The sequence below is a fragment of the Oncorhynchus mykiss genome, chromosome 11 (genome assembly GCF_057628025.1).
Source record: "Oncorhynchus mykiss isolate SJ-2025 chromosome 11, ASM5762802v1, whole genome shotgun sequence".
NCBI lineage: Eukaryota > Metazoa > Chordata > Actinopteri > Salmoniformes > Salmonidae > Oncorhynchus > Oncorhynchus mykiss.
Genome location: NC_143032.1, coordinates 17285236 through 17306281, shown reverse-complemented (window position 1 = coordinate 17306281; position 21046 = coordinate 17285236). Strand labels below are relative to the sequence as shown.

The window sequence follows — 21046 nt, the reverse complement described above, 5'->3', positions numbered from 1 at the left end:
GTGTTTGAGACATGGGGGTGAGCTTTATGTTTAACCCTGATATGACAGATTTGATCTCCACTGATGTAGTACACTGTAACTGTTAAAGAGAGACATTTGGAAAGAGAGACATTTCTACATCTGACCAACTTTCCCAAATACGTTTTCTGCCATGCAGTGCCATGCTTCTTATGACTAGGATCCAAATTCATCCAAAGGCTGAAAAACTATTGCGGTTGGTTTCTTGGATTTGCTCTCAGATGTTATATATTTCAAGGTAAAGTTTTGCACATGTTTAGAATATAATTCATGATGTATTGTATTTGTCAGGGTCTCGGCAACATAGCAGAAACAGTTCTGCTGACTCCAAACTTCAGCCCCTGTGAAATGTAACCCTTTTAAAATGAGAAACACTTAAAACGAATTGACCCCATTCACATTTCGAAAACAATGCATTAAAAAAATAATGTTCTTCTCTTTTTTTACACTTGGCCTATATGTTTTTTTAACCGAATTTAGTATACCATATAATTATATATTGTCTTTGTCTTTACACAACCCTTTTCAATCGCTTGTCACGTTCCATTAACTGTAGACTACGTCTATAGGCCTATGCTCAATGATTGGGCAAATGGTTAAAAGACTAAGAAATGTTCAATGTTGTGTGAATGAAATTGTGAAATTACTAAATAATAAATATGCCTGGTAGGCAACTTTCAACGTGTATTTTAATCGGTTGGGCAGCGTTTCGAAGCCAAGCTGGGTCTTTCTCAGTTTACCCTCTAGTCCAGCATCTGGGTGTTTTTATGAATGTGCATACCATCCCACTAAAGATATTTGGAAAACACCATCTACCATCTATTAATTATTGTATTAAATGTGGCCTCCTCAGCCCCTCCCACTGTTGGCTACCACTTCAGACAAATGATGGCCAACGGTATCTGGCAGTCAGTCAGTCCTCTGTTCAGTCGAGAGACTGCTTATTAACACGGGCAGAGACCATAGGCTACATTAAACCAACATGACACTGCATGACTGTCCTGTTCCATACGACACTCATGGCGATGGGGGTTGTCTTGCATGCAGCCTGGAGGCCTAAGGGCCGTGGGGATTAAGTGGGGAAACTGCAGAGTAAAGATCTATATATAGAAGGCATGGTGGTGGAATACGAAAAAACAGGTTTTCAAAACAAATAGTTGAATCACTGAACTCTAACCTACCTGTATAATTAGGAAAATGAATATAAAATGTATAACAACCAACATAAATAAATACATTTTTGTCAAAATTTCGACCAAATAATTAGCCTATTTATTTTACTTTCTGTCGTATGTTACATGTCTTACAATTATTTCCCATGCAGGCAACATTTTAAATATTTCACACTTGACTGCTCATGTCGAAAATCCTCTCTAGTTCAGAACTAGAACAAAACTGTGAATGGGACATCGGGTCTATGGGGAGACTGAACCAGATAACGTGGAGGGTAACCAGGTTGGGGGGTGAGAAACTATAGGTGTAAAAGATTGGTTAAGACCAGCCTTCATCAAACCGAATTCAGACAGCCAAATCGGCCTTGTTGTGTATGATGAACATTGACGCTAGATCAACACCGTTAATAATTGATGTTCAGATCATGGATGGAGGGGTAATGATAAACTCCTCCTTCCCTCTCTCTCTCTCTCACACACACACAACCTTGTTCGTTAACAAAAAAGGCCACTAAATAAATTGGATCTTATTTGTGTGTCGATTGTTAGGCTGCAATATCGAACATCATATAAAGCAGTGGCGTATGGCTTTCCTGACAGAGATGAGTGGAAAACGTATGGTCAACTAATAACAAAGCTTTTATAAATGCATAATTGTCTTTTTTTACTCCAGTACCTTCTCTTTTGATCTATTGTTTGCATTATTGTTCGCCTCGCCTCCATAGGTGGCTGTTGTTCATTATGAGTAGCTTGTTAACAAATATATGATTTATCAAAATGGTTTTATACTGTCTGCACTCATGTTTTTAAATAATTCAACAACATAATAATTATGCAACGACACACACACATGCATACACACCAACTCAAAGTTCTAGTTCTATATCGCACGGACCTGAGGATGAGCTGACGCATGGCATGGCTTCAGTGCCTCATTCAGTCATCTGTCTGTTGGTTCTAACAATAAGCCAAACGTATAATTACACGGTATGTAATGAGTAATTAGCGAGCTGGGCCTGAGAGTCTTCACAGCCATGTGTAGTCTGAGATATATGGCATGTTGATACTCCTGGAAGGCACATGTTAGCCAGCTTTTAGTTAGCCTCTGCTTGGTGATCAAACCAAAATCAAATCAAATGTTATTTGTCACATGCTTCCTAGGTGTAGACTAACAGTGAAATGCTTACTACAATATGCATTGCGATGACCATCTATCTCCCTCTCTCTCTTTCTCTCTCTGTCTCTCTCAATTCAATTCATGGGGCTTTATTGGAATGGGAAACATATGTTAACATTGCCAAAGCAAGTGAAGTAGATAATATACAAAAGTGAAATAAACAATTAAAATGAACAGTAAACATTACACTCACAGAAGTTCCAAAATAATAAAGAGATTACAAATGTAATAGTATATACAGTGTTGTAACGATGTGCAAATGGTTAAAGTACAAAAGGGAAAATAAATAAACATTAATATGGGTTGTATTTACAATGGTGTTTGTTCTTCACTGGTTGCTCTTTTCTTGGGGCAACAGGTCACAAATCTTGCTGCTGTGACGGCACATAGCAAGGCTATGCTCATTGAGTCTGTACATATTCAAAGCTTTCCTTAAGTTTTGGTCAGTCACGGTGGTCAGGTATTCTGCCACTGTGTACTCTCTCTGTTTAGGGCCAAATAGCATTCTAGTTTGCTCTGTTTTTTTATTAATTCTTTCCAATGTGTCAAGTATTTATCTTTTTGTTTTCTCATGATTTGGTTGGGTCTAATTGTGCTGCTGTCCTGGGGCTCTGTGGGGTCTGTTTGTGTTTGTGTTTGTGAACAGAGTCCCAGGACCAGCTTGCTTATTGGACTCTTCTCCAGGTTCATCTCTCTGTAGGTGTTATGGAAGATTTGGGGGATCGCTTCCTTTTAGGTAGTTGTAGAATTGAACGTCTCTTTTCTGGATTTTGATAATTAGTGGGTATCGGCCTAATTCTGCTCTGAATGCATTATTTGGTGTTTTACGTTGTACACAGATTACATTTTTGTAGAATTCTGCATGCAGAGTCTCAATTTGGTGTTTGTCCCATATTGTGAATTCTTGGTTGGTGAGCGGACCCCAGACCTCACAACCATAAAGGGCAATGGGTTCTATAACTGATTCAAGTATTTTTAGCCAGATCCTAATTGGTATGTTGAATTTGATGTTCCTTTTGATGGCATAGAAGGCCCTTGCCTTGTCTCTCAGATCGTTCACAGCTTTGTGGAAGTTACCTGTGATGCTGATGTTTAGGCCAAGGTTTTTTGTGTGTTATAGGGCAACGGTGTCTAGATGTAATTTGCATTTGTGGTCCTGGCGGCTGGACCTTTTTTGGAACACCATTATTTTGGTCTTACTGAGATTTACTGTCAGGGCCCAGGTCTGGCAGAATCTGTGCAGAATATCTAGGTGCTGCTGTAGGCCCTCCTTGGTTGGTGACAGAAGCACCAGATCATCAGCAAACAGTAGACATTTGACTTCAGATTCTAGTATGGTGAGGCCGGGTGCTGCAGACTTTTCTACTGCCCTCGCCAATTCGTTGATATGTATGTTGAAGAGGGTGGGGCTTAAGCTGCACCCCTGTCTCACCCCACAGCCATATGGGAAGAAATGTGTGTGTTTTTTGCCTATTTTAACCGCACACTTGTTGTTTGTGTACAAGGATTTTATAATGTTGTATGTTTTTCACCCAACACCACTTTCCATCAATTTGTAAAGCAGACCCTCATGCCAAATTGAGTCAAAGGTTGTTTTTTTTTAACTCAACAAAGCATGACAATACTTTTCCTTTGTTTTGGTTTTTTGTCATTTAGGGTGTGCAGGGTGAATACGTGGTCTGGCGTATGATCATTTGGTAAAAAGACAATTTGATATTTGCTCAGTACATTATTTTCACTGAGGAAATGTACAAGTCTGCTGTTAATGATAATGCACAGGATTTTCCCAAGACTGCTGTTGACGCATATCCCACGGTAGTTATTGGGGTCAAATTTGTCTCCACTTTTGTGGATTGGGGTGATCAGTCCTTGGTTCCAAATATTGGAGAAAATGCCAGAGCTAAGGATGATGTTAAAGAGTTTTAGTTTAGCCAATTGGAATTTGTTGCCTGTATATTTTATCATTTCATTGAGGATGCCTTCAACACCACAGGCCTTTTTGGATTGGAGGGTTTTTATTTTGTCCATTAGTTCATTCAAGGCAATTGGAGAATCCAGTGGTTCTGGTAGTCTTTAATAGTTGATTCTAAGATTTGTATTTGATCATGTATATGTTTTTGCTGTTTATTCTTTGTTATTGAGCCAACAAGATTGGAGAAGTGGTTTGCCTATACATCTCCATTTTGGATAGATAATTATTTGTGTTGTTGTTTGTTTAGTGTTTTCCAATTTTCCCAGAAGAGGTTAGAGTCTATGGATTATTCAATTACATTGAGCTGATTTCTGACATACTGTTCCTTCTTTTTCTGTAGTGTATTTATGTATTGTTTTAGTGATTCACCATAGTGAAGGTGTAGACTCAGGTTTTCTGTGTCTCTGTGTTTTTGGTTGGACAGGTTTCTCAAATGTCTTTTTTAGGTTTTTGCATTCTTCATCAAACCATTCGTCATTGTTGTTCATTTTCTTCGGTTTCCTGTTTGACATTTTTAGATTTGATAGGGAAGCTGAGAGGTCAAATATACTGTTAAGATTTTATACTGCCAAGTTTACACCTTCACTATTACAATGGAATGTTTTGTCCAAGAAGTTGTCTAAAAGGGATTGAATTTGTTGTTGCCTAATTGTTTTTTGGTAGGTTTCCACACTACATTCCTTCCATCTATAGCATTTCCTTATATTACTCAGTTCCTTTGGCTTTGATGCCTCCTGATTGAGTATTGCTCTGTTCAAGTAGACTGTGATTTTGCTATGATCTGATAGGGGTGTCAGTGGAATGACTGTGAACGCTCAGAGAGACTCTGGGTTGGGGTCAGTGATGAAGTAGTCAACAGACTACAGCCAAAAGATGAGCTATAGGTGTACCTACCATAGGGGTCCCCTCGAAGCCTACCATTGACTATGTATATACCCAGCGTGCGACATACAGTGCCTTGTGAAAGTATTCGGCCCCCTTGAACTTTGCGACCTTTTGCCACATTTCAGGCTTCAAACATAATGAAATAAAACTGTATTTTTTTGTGAAGAATCAACAACAAGTGGGACACAATCATGAAGTGGAACGACATTTATTGGATATATCAAACTTTTTTAACAAATCAAAAACTGAAAAATTGGGCGTGCAAAATTATTCAGCCCCTTTACTTTTAGTGCAGCAAACTCTCTCCAGAAGTTCAGTGAGGATCTCTGAATGATCCAATGTTGACCTAAATGACTAATGATGATAAATACAATCCACCTGTGTGTAATCAAGTCTCCGTATAAATGCACCTGCACTGTGATAGTCTCAGAGGTCCGTTAAAAGCGCAGAGAGCATCATGAAGAACAAGGAACACACCAGGCAGGTCCGAGATACTGTTGTGAAGAAGTTTAAAGCCGGATTTGGATACAAAAAGATTTCCCAAGCTTTAAACATCCCAAGGAGCACTGTGCAAGCGATAATATTGAAATGGAAGGAGTATCAGACCACTGCAAATCTACCAAGACCTGGCCGTCCCTCTAAACTTTCAGCTCATACAAGGAGAAGACTGATCAGAGATGCAGCCAAGAGGCCCATGATCACTCTGGATGAACTGCAGAGATCTACAGCTGAGGTGGGAGACTCTGTCCATAGGACAACAATCAGTCGTATATTGCACAAATCTGGCCTTTATGGAAGAGTGGCAAGAAGAAAGCCATTTCTTAAAGATATCCATAAAAAGTGTTGTTTAAAGTTTGCCACAAGCCACCTGGGAGACACACCAAACATGTGGAAGAAGGTGCTCTGGTCAGATGAAACCAAAATTGAACTTTTTGGCAACAATGCAAAACGTTATGTTTGGCGTAAAAGCAACACAGCTGAACACACCATCCCCACTGTCAAACATGGTGGTGGCAGCATCATGGTTTGGGCCTGCTTTTCTTCAGCAGGGACAGGGAAGATGGTTAAAATTGATGGGAAGATGAATGGAGCCAAATACAGGACCATTCTGGAAGAAAACCTGATGGAGTCTGCAAAAGACCTGAGACTGGGACGGAGATTTGTCTTCCAACAAGACAATGATCCAAAACATAATGCAAAATCTACAATGGAATGGTTCAATAATAAACATATCCAGGTGTTAGAATGGCCAAGTCAAAGTCCAGACCTGAATCCAATCGAGAATCTGTGGAAAGAACTGAAAACTGCTGTTCTCAAATGCTCTCCATCCAACCTCACTGAGCTCGAGCTGTTTTGCAAGGAGGAATGGGAAAAAATGTCAGTCTCTCGATGTGCAAAACTGACAGAGACATACCCCAAGCGACTTACAGCTGTAATCGCAGCAAAAGGTGGCGCTACAAAGTATTAACTTAAGGGGGCTGAATAATTTTGCACGCCCAATTTTTCAGTTTTTGATTTGTTAAAAAAGTTTGAAATATCCAATAAATGTCGTTCCACTTCATGATTGTGTCCCACTTGTTGTTGATCCTTCACAAAAAAATACAGTTTTATGTCTTTATGTTTGAAGCCTGAAATGTGGCAAAAGGTCGCAAAGTTCAAGGGGGACGAATACTTTCGCAAGGCACTGTAGCTGCAGGAGTTGTGACCTGTTTTTGTTTGTTATGTTGTCATAGTTTTGCCTAGGGGGGCATATGGGGTAGGGAATGCTGTCTCTCTCTCTCAATTCAATTCAATTCCAGGGGCTTTATTGGCATGGGAAACATATGTTAACATTGCCAAAGCAAGTGAAGTAGATAATATACAAAAGTGAAATAAACAATAAAATGAACAGTAAACATTACCCTCACTCTCTCTCTCAGCTAAGGAAGCACCTAAGACTGAAGAGAGCTGCATTTTCCTTTATTTTCCAGAGGGAAGGGAGAGGAGACCGTGGGACAGTGGGGGAGGACCATAACACTCCATGAATGAGATTGGGCGCATTTGCTCTTACACCCTCCACAACTGTTCAATTTATGAATCTGGATTACCAGAATGGTCTAACAAGTAGCCTTGCTATCTCCATATTTAGCTTTTTTTATACTTTTTCCCAAATCATAGTTGACATATAGCTACAGTAGGACTATTTACATTGACACCCCCCATTTTTAGCTGCTGCTACTCTCTGTTTATTATCTGTGCATAGCCACTTTACCTCTACCTACATGTACATGGTCATGTAAATGACCTTGACTAACCTGTACCACCGCACATTGACTCTGTACTGGTACCCCCTGTACATAGCCTGGTTACTGTTATTTTATTGTTTCTCTTTAATTATTTATTATTGCATTTTTTTTTACTTCAGTTTAATTTAGTAGATACTTTCTTATTAACACTTGTTTTTCTTAAGACCGAATTGTTGGTTAAGGGCTTGTAAGTTAACATTTCACTGAAAGGTCTACTACACCTGTTGTATTTGACGCATGTGACACGTACAATTTGATTTGATTTGAAAATAAACACTACCAGGCCGGTCCTGCCCCTCTGCAGCCGGCCTTGGTGTGTCTCAGCCTCGTCGGAGTGGAAGGGGGACGTCCCTATACAACCTCAGGCTTGGAGGGTTAGTTAATGGGTTGCACAATAGAGCTATACACCATCCATAGGCTACACACAGCATATTTCCTAATTCTAAGAGCCATTGGCGTCCTTATGAATTATTTATTGGTACGTTGATAGGTAACAAATCGCTAGACTACAGGCCATATCCCTGTCCATAAAATAGACCGTGTTCATTTATTGTGCTGTGATTTGAAAGAATGTTAAAATTTGACAGAAGAATAGCTTATTGCACACGAATATTGTTGGTCATCAAAAATTGATGCACCAATTCGTTGATTGAAATGTTGTTGTTTATAATTGAGGATTAATGTTAGATCAGATGTACAATTATTATTAAAAAATGTTGATGAAATAATCATGCTGAAATTAAAACTATGTTATCCCTCCACTGTCAATGAAATAAAGTAGCCAACTGATAATGGCCTATGTTTGATTGTAATGTAGGCTATATTAAATGATTGTATAGAACTAGGCCTATATTAAATTACATTTCACATCAATTCAATTATTGATTTAAATAAAAACAGTCTACAATAGCATGACGGGGCTATTAAGCTGGTAGAGATTGTATAGAGTAAATTAATTGGGCTATGAAGTAAAGACTAAGTTGCAAGCTACATGTTGAGCTTCCCCTAAAAACATGAGAAAGTTAAATGCATGACATGCACGCGAAATGATGTGTAATATACACGAAAAATCATTTTTTTGTGTGTGTGTGAAATAAGCCTCCGTCCAAAACGTGTGGTATTAAAAAAGGTAAAGGGAATGGGTCGTGTGCTTAGATCTGACAATAAATCACATCCTCCACATCTACTGGAGCAGCGGTGATGCGTCAGACACTACTGTGGCAACAGCCTGCATACCTATTGGACATAGGCCTACATCCTCTCCTCTCTGGTGCCCCCCCCCCCCCCCCCCCCCTCCCCCCAGCAACAACACGCTCACACTTCTGGCTCAGATTGCATGTAAAATCGCATTCTTAGGGGGGATCCGACCAAGATAATTTATTTGTTTTGGCATGGCTAGTGAATTTGTGCCGTAAAAAGCCTATCTACAAGTGCCTCGACCAAGTGTATCCATAAAACTCATTGCAAAACAAATGACTTGGGGCAGGGTGGGGAAAGGGACACGTTTAATAAAATGCACACTATGAGTTGGGTGTTAGAGAAGCAAGTTGGTTTCAAGGGTTAAGGTTTTGGGATTTCAGAGTTTGGGTAGAGGGAAGCACTTTCAGAGCAAAGGGTTTGCTTTTTAAGAAATCAACCGAAACACGAACGGGAGTTATTCAGCTATTTAATCACGGTTGACAGATATCCGTTCTGTGGTGTGGTTTTCCCACATGGGAAACACGCGCACTCACATACACCTAATATAATAGCTAAACCACAGGTTTTAAAGTCGTGTGCCTCAACATTTCCACGTGGGCATATTTTGTTAAAATAACTGCATTTACGTTCGTAATGGGAGGCCGATTTATGTTGTTTAATCCTCAAATATTCTACTGGCTGTTCGGACCATAGGCCAGTATTTATTTCTTCGTATTCACTTCACACGTCTCTCAAATAGACTATACCTGCGCGCAACCACATCCTGTAGGCTATAAAGGCCAAGAAAATGCTTTAGAAGTGTAAACGAGAAGGAAACATTACTCTTGTTCTTTGTTCTTTGTTCTGCATCGTTTTCCGAGAAAAGCGCGGACGTGTGTGAGTGCGTGCGCATGTGTGTGTGAATGACTAAGTGTGTGTGTGTGTGTGTGTCCTCTTACCTTCCACTCGCTCTAATCCGCCAATCTCCTCCATCTGCGCAGCCATGTCTTCGCCAAAAGCACACGTGCACATTACAACAAACATATCTATCCGCCCGAGTGATGAATGTGCGCCCCGGGAAAGGCAGGAGGCTAGTCTGACAGTCGGGTCTCTGGTCGCGGTATTCCCCCGGTATTATCGAGCTTCCATGCAGCTCGCTGAGGTGCAGAACGCTGATGTGCCGCTCTGGGGCGTGAGTCATCTGCAGTCCACCGGCCTGACCGGCTGAGCTCAGAGGGAGAGAAGAGAAGAGAGGGACCGAGGGGGCTCCTCTCACAATGGGCCGGAGAAACGCAGGCAACAGTAGCCACAACTTCTGAATAGCCTGTAGCAGCTGATAGGAATATCGATGTTAAATAGGCTACAGAACTGCAACACAAAACGAAAGAGCAGCCCAAACGTTTAGCTTATATAAGCAAACAATGTGTAATGGGTAAACAAATGCGTGGTTTAAAAATGTCGAACTTAAAACGCTATCCAGAGCAAGAAAATACCGAGCTGCAATAGGGAGGTTCATATAGAGCACAGGGGAATAGCACGGACCATGAACAAATACTCAATATACATTTTTGGGTTTCACATAAAATAATATATATTTTTTGTATTTTGATTCATTCTTTAAGGTTGTATAAAATGTTGGCCTGTATAAAAAAAAGATGCGCTGTAGGTTTTCCCCATACCCTGAAATTACACAAATTAAATTCACAGTAGGCCTAATTTACCTTGTTACACACAATAATGATTCGAGGGTCTTTAGCCTACAATATCAGTGAAATTAGGCTTTGGGTTGTAGACTATAGGTTTGGTAACGGGTTAAATACAAAACATTCAGTCTACTTTGTCACATTTTTTAATTGCCCTTTGGGTTGATCCGATGGGGCACATGCGTCTTTTCTGCATCATTACATCATTTAAATATCTCTTGCACGACAAACCAAAAAATATATATTTTTACGCGTCCTTGATTAATTCAGGGAACGTCAATTTAAGAAATTCTTGGAGAATGGATCGATGAGTAGGGGCCTACAAATCATCGTATCAATTTCTGCATAATTTTTGATAGCCCTATACATGATTCCCCCTGACCCTGTGAACGTGTCACTTTACTTAATTATTATTGTTTTATTCATAACAGGATCGTTAACCTATGACAGCAAACATATGTGTTATAAGGGCTAAAAACGTTCAGTGTCCAATCAGACTAGATTTATTCCGTTGGCCTGTAAACTCAATGATTTGCTATACCGACGTTCCCTCAACCCGAAAACAGACAGGCCTTATATTTCTGTCTGTCTGCTAACTTCTTCAGGCCGAGTGACTTCAGACAATGTTCCGAACAGAACAGTGATGACATCTGTATAAAGTATTGATGAGTATTGATGAAGCTACAAACGTTTTTATATCTGCAAGGCGAGATCAAACCATATGTTTTATCCAACCAAACATTCTCCAGCCCGGCTATCTTTGGCTCTCTGTGGCCGGGCAGAGCTGGAGAGGTAGAGCCGTAATCCCCACGGATCAGGCCTCAGGGTGGAGCTCTGCTAACAGAGGACCCTTCTCCTTTGTCCATCCGAAGGCAAAACAATTATCCACACACACCTCAAAAGCTATAGAAAACTTTATGCATGATAACTCGGTTCACTGAAGATGGTACAATTGGGAAAAGTCATGATGTGGGCTGGGTTGGATTCAAGTTTCACCACACACACACACACACACACACACACACACACACACACACACACACACACACACAGAGGTGAAAGACCAAGTGTCTCATGCATATTGTGCCTTCCTCCTTGCCTACTTAGTACATGTAGGCTACTTACCACGTATATATGCTACACACACAATTCAGGTGGAACCGAAAACCTCCTAATGACGGTGCGTACAGTTCAGCATCGATAGTAATATCAAGCCATTTGGTCTCCCGACTCTGCGGCCTGCTGACACCGCTCAGCCCTCGATCTCAGCAGGGAGCTACAGGCCGGGATGTGCTTCCACTTGTACCTGGCCCTGGATCACAGGCTGCTAAGTAAACACACGTTAATGAATGTGCAATAGTGGTTTAGAAGCGCCTAAAGACTTGATGATAATATATGGCCCATAGAATCGGCTGTGTAGGACTGAAGCAGAGTAGTACAACAAATGAGTCAGGAAGTTGTGTATTTCTTTCTGTGGAGTTGAGACTGGAGTTCTTATGTCGGTAATATGACGGAGTCATCCATTGAATAGGGTAAATCATCACAATTACAACAACCACTTCGTTGACATTATAGCCTATAATAATATAACAAATAACAAACAAATAGGCTAAATAAACAAACAAAGAAAACACTCTCCAATGTAGCCTACCTTTCACAAATAATCGAAGTACATTGGAGCTCCTTAGTGTAAAAGCACCAACAATGCGTTCTTTATATTGTTATGGAATTAAACTGCAAGGGCAGGATGTAGAATTCCAAAGTTCTCCCTCTCACTCACGCCCCCTCGCCCCTTTTCTTACATCCTTCCCTCACCACAATCCTCTGCAACTTTACATTTAAAAAATGTAACCTTTATCTAACTAGGCAAGTCAGTTAAGAACACATTCTTGTGTACAATGACGGCCTACCCCAGACGACTCTGGGACAATTGTGCGCCGACCTATGGGACTCCCAATCACGGCCGGATGTGATAGAGCCTGGATTCGAACCAGGAACTGTAGTGACGCCTCTTGCACTGAGATGCAGTGCCTAGACCGCTGCGCCCCTCGGGAGTACTGGTTTGGTATTGGTAAAGTATTTATAGACAAAGATTATATAGCTATTCTAACCCGCGACTATGTGCCTCAGAAACAGTTCCCATGATTTGCTCTTTTCGTTCATTTCACAATTCAACGAGTCTGTATAGCGCCATCGCCGGTCATTTCTCCAGATCATCTGCGGGCTCACTGAGAGCTACGAAGCCTAGGCCTATACCGTAAATTTACCAAATTAGCGATAAAACCAAGGGAAATGTACTTGTACGGGTTAAACCGTCATCATTAATGATCATATATATCTCCTATGCATGCTTGTTGTCTCACACGAACACACACAACAACAACAACAACAACAATTAACAACCCATTAAAGGCCTCTTTACATTAGGAGCAGGGCGCAGTTTAGTGATGATAAGGCACAGTGTGACATTTCTCCTCTCAGCTTCACCCTGCTTGATAGAGCCTTAAACAGTGTGTGTGTGTGTGTGTGTGTGTGTGTGTGTGTGTGTTTTACCAAAATACATACTGATATGCCTATGTTCAATAGGCCTATAATAAACCTGATATTAATTATTATCACGTTTGCAGAAGAGGCCTTGGGGAAAAGCAACTCTGAGCGTGCACTTTTACAGCAAGTGAAAGCAAGAGCTTTTCCCAGACTAATCGTCCGTCACGTTGCTCATGTTTTTATCGTGGTGGACCAGGGAACAGCAGACTCGGTGGCTGAGATAGAAATAGCATATCTATCGGTTTAGAATAAGACTGCGAGAAAGACTGACCATTAATACCGAGGTGAACGGCAATGCACGCTGACTCAATGTCTCTCCATGCCTGAAAAGATACAAATACACCTTATGGAACAACGCGGACTGTGAAGAGATACACACACGCATACGCACACCCACGCTATGGGGATCCTTAATAAATACAAAATGTAAGAGGAGGGCACACAGACACACGCACACATTGACCATTCACCAAGTTTCAACCTAAATGCATTCAACAAAATGTAGAATGGTATCGAAAACTAATCAAAGATAATAATCAAATATAACAAAATGGTGTATGTATGCCTATGTTTGTATTAATTCTGAAATAATAAGCCGCCCATGCATATATGTGTCGCTATGCGTAAAGGTTTGGCTAAATCGTCGTTAGAATGAGATCTCCTTTCACCCTTGAAATTCACGAAATAACTAAAAAAGCTCATGCTTAAGATTCATTTCCTCGAGTACCCCGACATAACTCTAAATGTGGGAGTTCAAACAGCGTTCTACTCAGGTGAAAAATGTAAATCTCTTTGTCTGAGTCCATTTGAAAGAATGTTACAACAAACCTTCACAATAGAATTAGCAAGGGGGTTAAGACAGATTGACAGACGTCTGAATTCAAACATGTCTGAATTTAACCATGAAAATTATATGCCATCTATTGGCCTATATTTCTTTGAAATGATATTTGTGCTCTCAATAATCCCACGTTGTTTGACTGACAGCGATATAGGCATAACGCCATAAATAGCCTACTAGCAGGATATAGAAGACGACTTGCCCATTTCAGCAAGTTCAGCTATACCACTTAATCTGTTAAAAAACAATATTGAAATATGAACTTGTCATAGCGGAATTATTTAGCATACTTAACAAACGGAGGTGGAGGTACAATAGTATGGTAATCAACGGGGGGTTTGAGAGGGGGGTGTCAGGGGGTGGAATATCCATTTTTATTGCATCACCTGTCAGCGGCGTCCAATAAGCTTCGAGTCTGAGGGCATTAATTGATGAAGGTGTCTCCGGGCTCGTGCACTTCCCCTCTGTCATTTTATTTGTGGCTAACCCCGAATCCAGGAGAGCAGCTGCATTTTGGCTCTTATTCTCTCTCTCTCCTTCCATCCCTCCCTCCCACCCCCCCTCTCTCTCTCCCTCCCTCTCTCTGTGTAGCTCTCTCCCTACCCCTCTCTCTTTTTTATCCTCTCGTTGTGGCAGTGGTATACACCTTCCTGTCGTGCTGCCGGTCAGAGGGAGTGAGCAGGAGAGGAGGAGAGACAGGGGATAGCAGACAGCCAGCAGCCGGCCTGGCGGTAATCCCTCGCATTCCTCCACCATGCCTGGTCCGTGGCAGGGCCCGGGGACTGATGCTGTGAACCCATCCGATATCACTCCATTTAACTCGGCATCTCAAAGTTTGCCTGTTCATGACGCAGCTTGGAGGTAGCCTACTAGGACGCATCAGCAGCGGCCGGCGCGTCAGAATGCATTGAGCTCAAAACAGGGAGTTTATTCCTTTATTTTCGTGGCTGCATGAATACAACTGCTACTACTTAAATGCTGAGATTATTACAATAGAGAGTGAAAAGCAACATGGGAGACCTGAAGTTTGGGTTTGAGGAGATGCAGGGAGTGAGGCTGGGATACCTGCTGATTAAAGGAAAACAAATGTTCGCCCTCTCCCAGGTCTTCACCGACCTGCTGAAAAATATTCCCCGAACCACCGTGCACAAACGCATGGATCACCTGAACGTTAAAAAACACCACTGTGATTTGGAGGAGTTAAGAAAGCTCAAAGCAATCAATTCTATTGCTTTCCACGCGGCTAAATGTACTCTGATATCACGGGAGGACGTAGAGGCGCTTTATTTCTCCTGCAAAACGGAGCGCGTGTTAAAATCCAACAAAAGAAAAGCAAAGAAAGCCAGTTTACCGGAGGGTGTGGGCGAAGGCAAGCTCAACGCAGACACGCACCCTGCCGGGTTATGGAGGGAGAAAGTTTGGTTAAGTTTGCACAGCGTTCCACAGACTATGTCCCTCAAAAACAAAGCCGGCAGGAGAGAACAACCAACCTTGCGCCCCGACTCCAATCTACCTCAAATTTACAATAAATCCCTCGGTCGGGATTACTCCTCTGTCACCAAATCATCATGTAAACCCTTTAAAAACTATGAAACTGGTCAAATACCGAGCAATTGCGTCGCGTTTAGCCAGGGACACTCGTTTTTCCGGAGCGTGGTGAGCCGGCAACCAGTGTTGTTTCAGTCCGCCATTGCTGCTCAGTCCAGGCTCTCTGCAACCGGCGACCTACTTCACAAAAGGAAGAGGAGGCGCGAGGGGGGCGGCGGCAGGGATATGGGCAGCAGCGGCGCGAGGCAGTCATGGAGCAGGAGCAGACACACACACTCACACACTTATTCTCACACACACCACCCGGTGCTCCTCGTGCAGCCCAAGTGCTGCAGAAAGCCCAAAACACACTACAACCACAACCGGACAACTCTGAGCCATTTTGACATTGGACACGAGTTTTACCTCGACCACCACGATCACCATCATCGTCACCCGCATCAACATGTGGGGGGGTTCCCGGAGAGCTACAGCAGTGACACGGAGTCCAGTTGCTACTCAGAGCGCCTCAACAACGACTCCGACATCGGCTCCAGTTTATCGACCAGCAGCAACTCTGGGACCTCTGATGAGGAGGATGAAGAGGAGAGCCCATTGGAGAGCTCTGAGGTCAGTTCTGATGAGGAGAGTTCATCTCAGTCTGACAGCAGCTCTGTGTCCAGCCAAGTGTCTGTCCAGTCTATCCGCTTCAGGAGGGCCCGGTTCCCCTCTCTCAACACCACCAAAAATATCACCACTAGAACTCTGCCTAATGCTCAATCTCTCTCCACAACTCTCTCCAGCACTAGAACTCTGCCTAATGCCCAATCTCTCTCCACAACTCTCTCCAGCACTAGAAATCAGTCGAACTCTAGAACTCTATCCAACAGTAGAACTATCTCGCACACTAACGCACCTTTGCTCCTGCAGCCTACCTTCCACTACAGCCACCAGCAGCAGCCATCTAAACCGGTGGGCCAGTTTGGAACCAGCCAGGTGGACTATGACATTCCGAAGAAACAACCGAAATATGACTTTACAGCCAGGGAGGCCAAGCAGGACACACACACACACAGGTTCAGCTCGCCTGTCACCCGGGGGAGTTATTTCACTAAGAGGAGAGACAGGAAGGTTCCTGAGTCCCAGGTCCAGACCCAACGAGAGATAAAGCGAACCGAGCCTGTGTCCAGCAAATTGTACGCACTGAGCCCCTCACCTAACCCCAACGGAATAAAAGCGGTTCTTCCACACAGGACAACGGGACACGCAAACAAATGCCCCCCAGTCCTGAGCTCACACTCCGCGCTTGACAAAGACACAAAGTACCCCAAGCCTAAAAACAACAAGCTTTCATTAGCTACAAATCTAAAAAGTGAGGTGAGAATCAGCCCCAACCTGAAACTGCCCTTTCTGCTCAAAACCATTAAGACGGAGCCGGAGGAGCTATCAGTGTCCGCGGGTCCCCTCCCCGAGCGCAGCAGGGCGGTCAAGACTCCCCCCTTCAACCTGCAGAATGTGAAAATCAAAGTGGAGGAGAGCTATGATGAATACGAATACTATAGCCAAGCCTCTGGTTTCCAATGCTTAGGAGACGAGGCGGATATCAACAATGGCCAATACTACGGCGGCGACATCAAACAAGGCTGTTTCAACAACGAGACCAAAGCCATTGAAAGTTCTGCTGGGGCTCCCAAGTCCTCCTCCGGCTTGCAGGAATGCGGGAGCACTCAAGACACCCCTTGTCCCGAGGAAGGGGAGTATAAAAACGGAGCTGGGGTCAGGAAAAACTACAGGAGTCTAGTGCTGGGGAAGAAGCCTGGAATTTCAAGGGTGCAGCAGAAACAGAACGTGTCTAAAGTTGACAGGACTTTGTCTTCTCGTCCCGTGGGCAAAGCTGAGATTTGTGAGGGAAATACTGAGGATCTAACAGGGGCGACTAAACGAAAACGCGCGTCCAGTAATGTAGCAGCCCCTCTGAAGAGGCCTTTCAGCTTCATGGCGAATTTCCCCGCTCCTCCGTCCCTGTTAGTGGGCAGCGACGGGGATTTAAGCCCTGCTTACTCTCTGAACTCTCTGGGGGGACCCCGACCTCCCCCTCGCTCTCACCCCGTGTGGCGATGGCAGCCTGGCGGTCTGCCTGTCCCTCCCCCACCCGCTCAGAGAATCAGGAAATGTTCACGCTTTTTTCTTTGACAAAAACAAGAGAAAGAAAAAACACCTGGATGGAAACCTACGTTGACTACAATTTGAGTCTTAAACTGAATGGGAGGCTCTAATGGCTTGCGTCCTTCCGTTGTTTTTATTTAAATTGTATCCTTTATATGATGTAGTGGATTTAAAACGTTCCTCGTTGTGGAGTTATAGATCAGTTATATACACTACTATTCTCCATATCGCGCGGACCATATTTGAGATGCTCTACCCATGCCACTGGACGATCCCCCCTCATGGATTTATTCTGACTAACTAACTCTAAACAAGCTATCTACCATAAGCAATAGGCTACACGGTTTGGCAAAATGGGTTTACATGACTTTCTCTCGGATCTATTTTCTCTTCGCCTTGACGCTCGAGCGGTTGGATTGTACCAGGGTTTCAGTGAAGTAAACATTTTGTTGTGCTGTAGGCCTACTTCCTTTGTGGTGAGAGAAAGAGAGGGGGAGACTCCCTCTCATAAAAATCACAGCACTCCTATATGTTGGTCTTCTTTACTGTATTTTTCTAACATCAGCTTTAACTTGGGTAAAATTGGGTTTAATCAACAGATTCAGGGTTTTCCTTTGGTAACATGGTTAGGGCTACTACTATTGTCTGTCACATTAGTCCTATTATGAGCCGTGGTTGTTTTTTTCACTATAGGATTGGTAAAACCTTGTAGAAACCCTAATTTCGATTTTTATTTTATGCTTGCCAGAGTTTGGGTACATTTTATCTAAATGTTATCTAATTCAGATAACTGTTTTTGAATTCGATTTCAAATTTCAATTAATTTATCCAAGCAAGTCCAAATTCATAATGTTCTTTGGACAGGCTATATTGAATTAGGAAGAATTGTGAGGGAAATTACCATTACTCTGGTCTGGCTGGTGCTTGCAGATTTTCAGTGTTTGTGATATGGTTTCCAGCGTTGTTTGTATTTATGAGAGTATTTCCTGGTAAACTTATGTTGGCTGTAGTCAGACAGCCGCCAGCACCCATAAAGGCCCCAAAACACTGCAGGCCTTATGTACAGACAATCACACAGAGAGAGACTGCCCAGGCCTGACACAGATCAAGCCTTTCAGTGAAAAATCACACGTCCTGGACAGCCTTGCCTTTTTTAGCATTTTGGTGGGACATGTTCCTTTATATTACACATGTATTTGTCAATTAAAACATTCGCAATGTCCTACACGAAAAAAGTATGAGAACATCGGTGAAAATTACACTCCTGTCCAAGACGCTGGCTTAATACCAGTTTGGGGTTTGCATCACACTTAAACAAAAACCCAAACACACCAAAACGATGTCTTACAACACACCGAGCCTAATGTAATTTAATTTAGAAACAACACATGAAAGCACAAGTGGTAGGCCTACATGCTTTGCACTTTGACACACTCTAGGGTCCCATTTCCGCTTGATGATTGTAGGATAGCCTACATTATGAGAGAAGTTCAAATAAAACAAATGTAAGATAAGGTAGGCTACTAGCTTATGTCCATTTAACTATTTCATCTAAAATGTGTAAATGTATAATTGGTTATTTGTGGCCATTCACATGAGGTTGAATTATTTTCTATTTGGGTCAACATGGTATTAGAGCAGTTTATCAGTTGTTTATTGTATCCTTACATCTGCAAGATTGAATAAAATGCCCAGCACAGCACGTTGCTGTGGAATAGTTAGCTATTAGCTCGGTGGGTAAATGCATAATTACCTGTTAAATTCTGCTGGGAAGCCCACGGTGCTGAATTGACCTGGGAACATCTCCAGCCATACAAAATTATTAAAATAGACTATACAGTCAGTCGAAAATGTAGGCCCAAACACAAAGCTGATTGTGTCCCTTTGTTATGAAAGCATTGCACTCTGTTTTCCACAAAAGGCCATGTCCTTCTCCATATCTCCACTTCAACTGATATAGTCTCTACGCTGTTTTCTCACATGAATCAAGTCAGAAAAATATTTCCTAATGTTGCCACATAAACATGTATAAATCTAGCCTTTACATATGGACGCGTGATGAATGTATAGGCCTATATGTCAAACTTTTTCCATTGATCCTTATGTTGCTAATTAATAAACTAAGAATAGACCAAAAATAAATAAATACAATTCAGTCAAATTTAACTGAAGTTGCACCTAAATATCGATATTTTTCCACCAACGTAAAATGTTGATTTGGTGAAGTTGTGGCTAAGAATTAGCTTTTCTCCCTGTGACAAAGATAGTCCGAGCCAGCCTGGCACATAACCACAAACAACATGCCTGATAATGTCAGGATTCTCACATCAACATCAGCAGCAAAGACAGAAACAAAAGCCCATTCGATTGGTGATTGTAGTTAAGGGAGAAAAAAGCGCCGTTTCACACAATGCTCAGAGTTTGTATAGATTGATCTGTGTGTGACATGCACCTCTACCACCCCAAGCCTGTAGGCTTCCCATACCATAGTGCGCACTTCCCTTGTAGCGAAGGTAGAGAAGCACTTAAAAATGGCACATTTGCCTCCAAACTAAACACAGCCATTTTAATCTCCATTTGAAAATGACGTAATCTCTCTCCAACCTAGAGGGAGTAATGGGGAGGGGAGGGATGGAATTCATATGTTGCACGAGGGAAGCTTCCACCGCGTAATCCCCGCGTCAAAGTGTACTGGGCCAGAGGAGGGATATACAGCCCAGCGTTTAGAGAGGACACACACACACACACTTCCCGTTGTAGGTACTCGCCAATTCTCACGCCGATCACAGAGAACATCACCCGGGCAAGGAGATGGTGGTAGAGGCGTGTAGGGAAGACTAAAAGAGCTCTGACAGTGACGCTATCAATGTAAATAATTGCATGGTGTAGCAGCTCGAGGCACAGGGCTCTTTCTCGTTCTCCCTCTCGTTCTCCCTCTCGCTTTTCCTCTCAACTCCAAACCTTATTTTAGCTTTTTGATACAATACTTGATTGAGGTCAGGGTTTTGACATTACATTTGAAGTCACTGGCTGTTTATATAAAAAACGGAATATTTATTTTTGTGAATTACTGGGTTTTGTATATCATTGTTGTTTAGGATAATGCACTCGAAATGAAAACCTTGAATGTTGGATTTCTGAAGCACTTTCCCTTTCTTCCGAGTTATGAATGACTCATTAAAGACATCTGAGTGTGAGTGACGCTGCATTCTCTTTGTTGTGAGTTGAACAATCACACACTTCATTCATATTGGTATTACACTGTATGCCTACATAGACTGAAACCTCACCAAGAGGATACCATATTGGAAGAGAATTGGTTCTTTGGACAAATGTGTAACTCAGAGCGTATTTTGGATTAGGAAATATTGGTGCAAGGGACAACTTTTACTATCCATTACTGAAATGTAACTAAGACCCACAGAGATATTACACTGCCATGTTTGATACACACTATAGGCCTACTTCTACGTAATTATGGACATGTTGGCCTAGTGAACATATAGGCAAAGTCAGTAGAAACTTCTAGCAGTACACGCACTTCTATACACAAACCTGTAGTACACATGTGGGC

General features: G+C 42.3%; 2 protein-coding genes across 7 annotated transcripts in view; one reads left to right on the top strand and one right to left on the bottom strand.

Moving 5' to 3' along the window:
• mllt10 (MLLT10 histone lysine methyltransferase DOT1L cofactor) overlaps nt 1-11527 on the bottom strand; it is an 80040-nt gene extending 68513 nt beyond the window's left edge. For 3 of the 6 annotated variants that reach the window (XM_090189621.1, XM_090189623.1, XM_090189625.1), the window contains exon 1: nt 9648-11316. The gene's annotated coding sequence lies outside the window, so the exon portion shown is untranslated. Of the gene's footprint in view, nt 1-9647 lie in introns of all 6 variants that reach the window. The other 3 variants (XM_036935077.2, XM_090189619.1, XM_090189626.1) reach the window with 2 other exon arrangements.
• skida1 (SKI/DACH domain containing 1) lies at nt 11436-20669 on the top strand. Its single transcript, XM_021620389.3, has one exon. The coding sequence runs from the start codon at nt 14791-14793 to the stop codon at nt 17497-17499; it is 2709 nt and encodes a 902-aa protein (XP_021476064.3). The 5' UTR covers nt 11436-14790; the 3' UTR covers nt 17500-20669.
• The last annotated feature ends 377 nt before the right edge of the window (nt 20670-21046 follow it).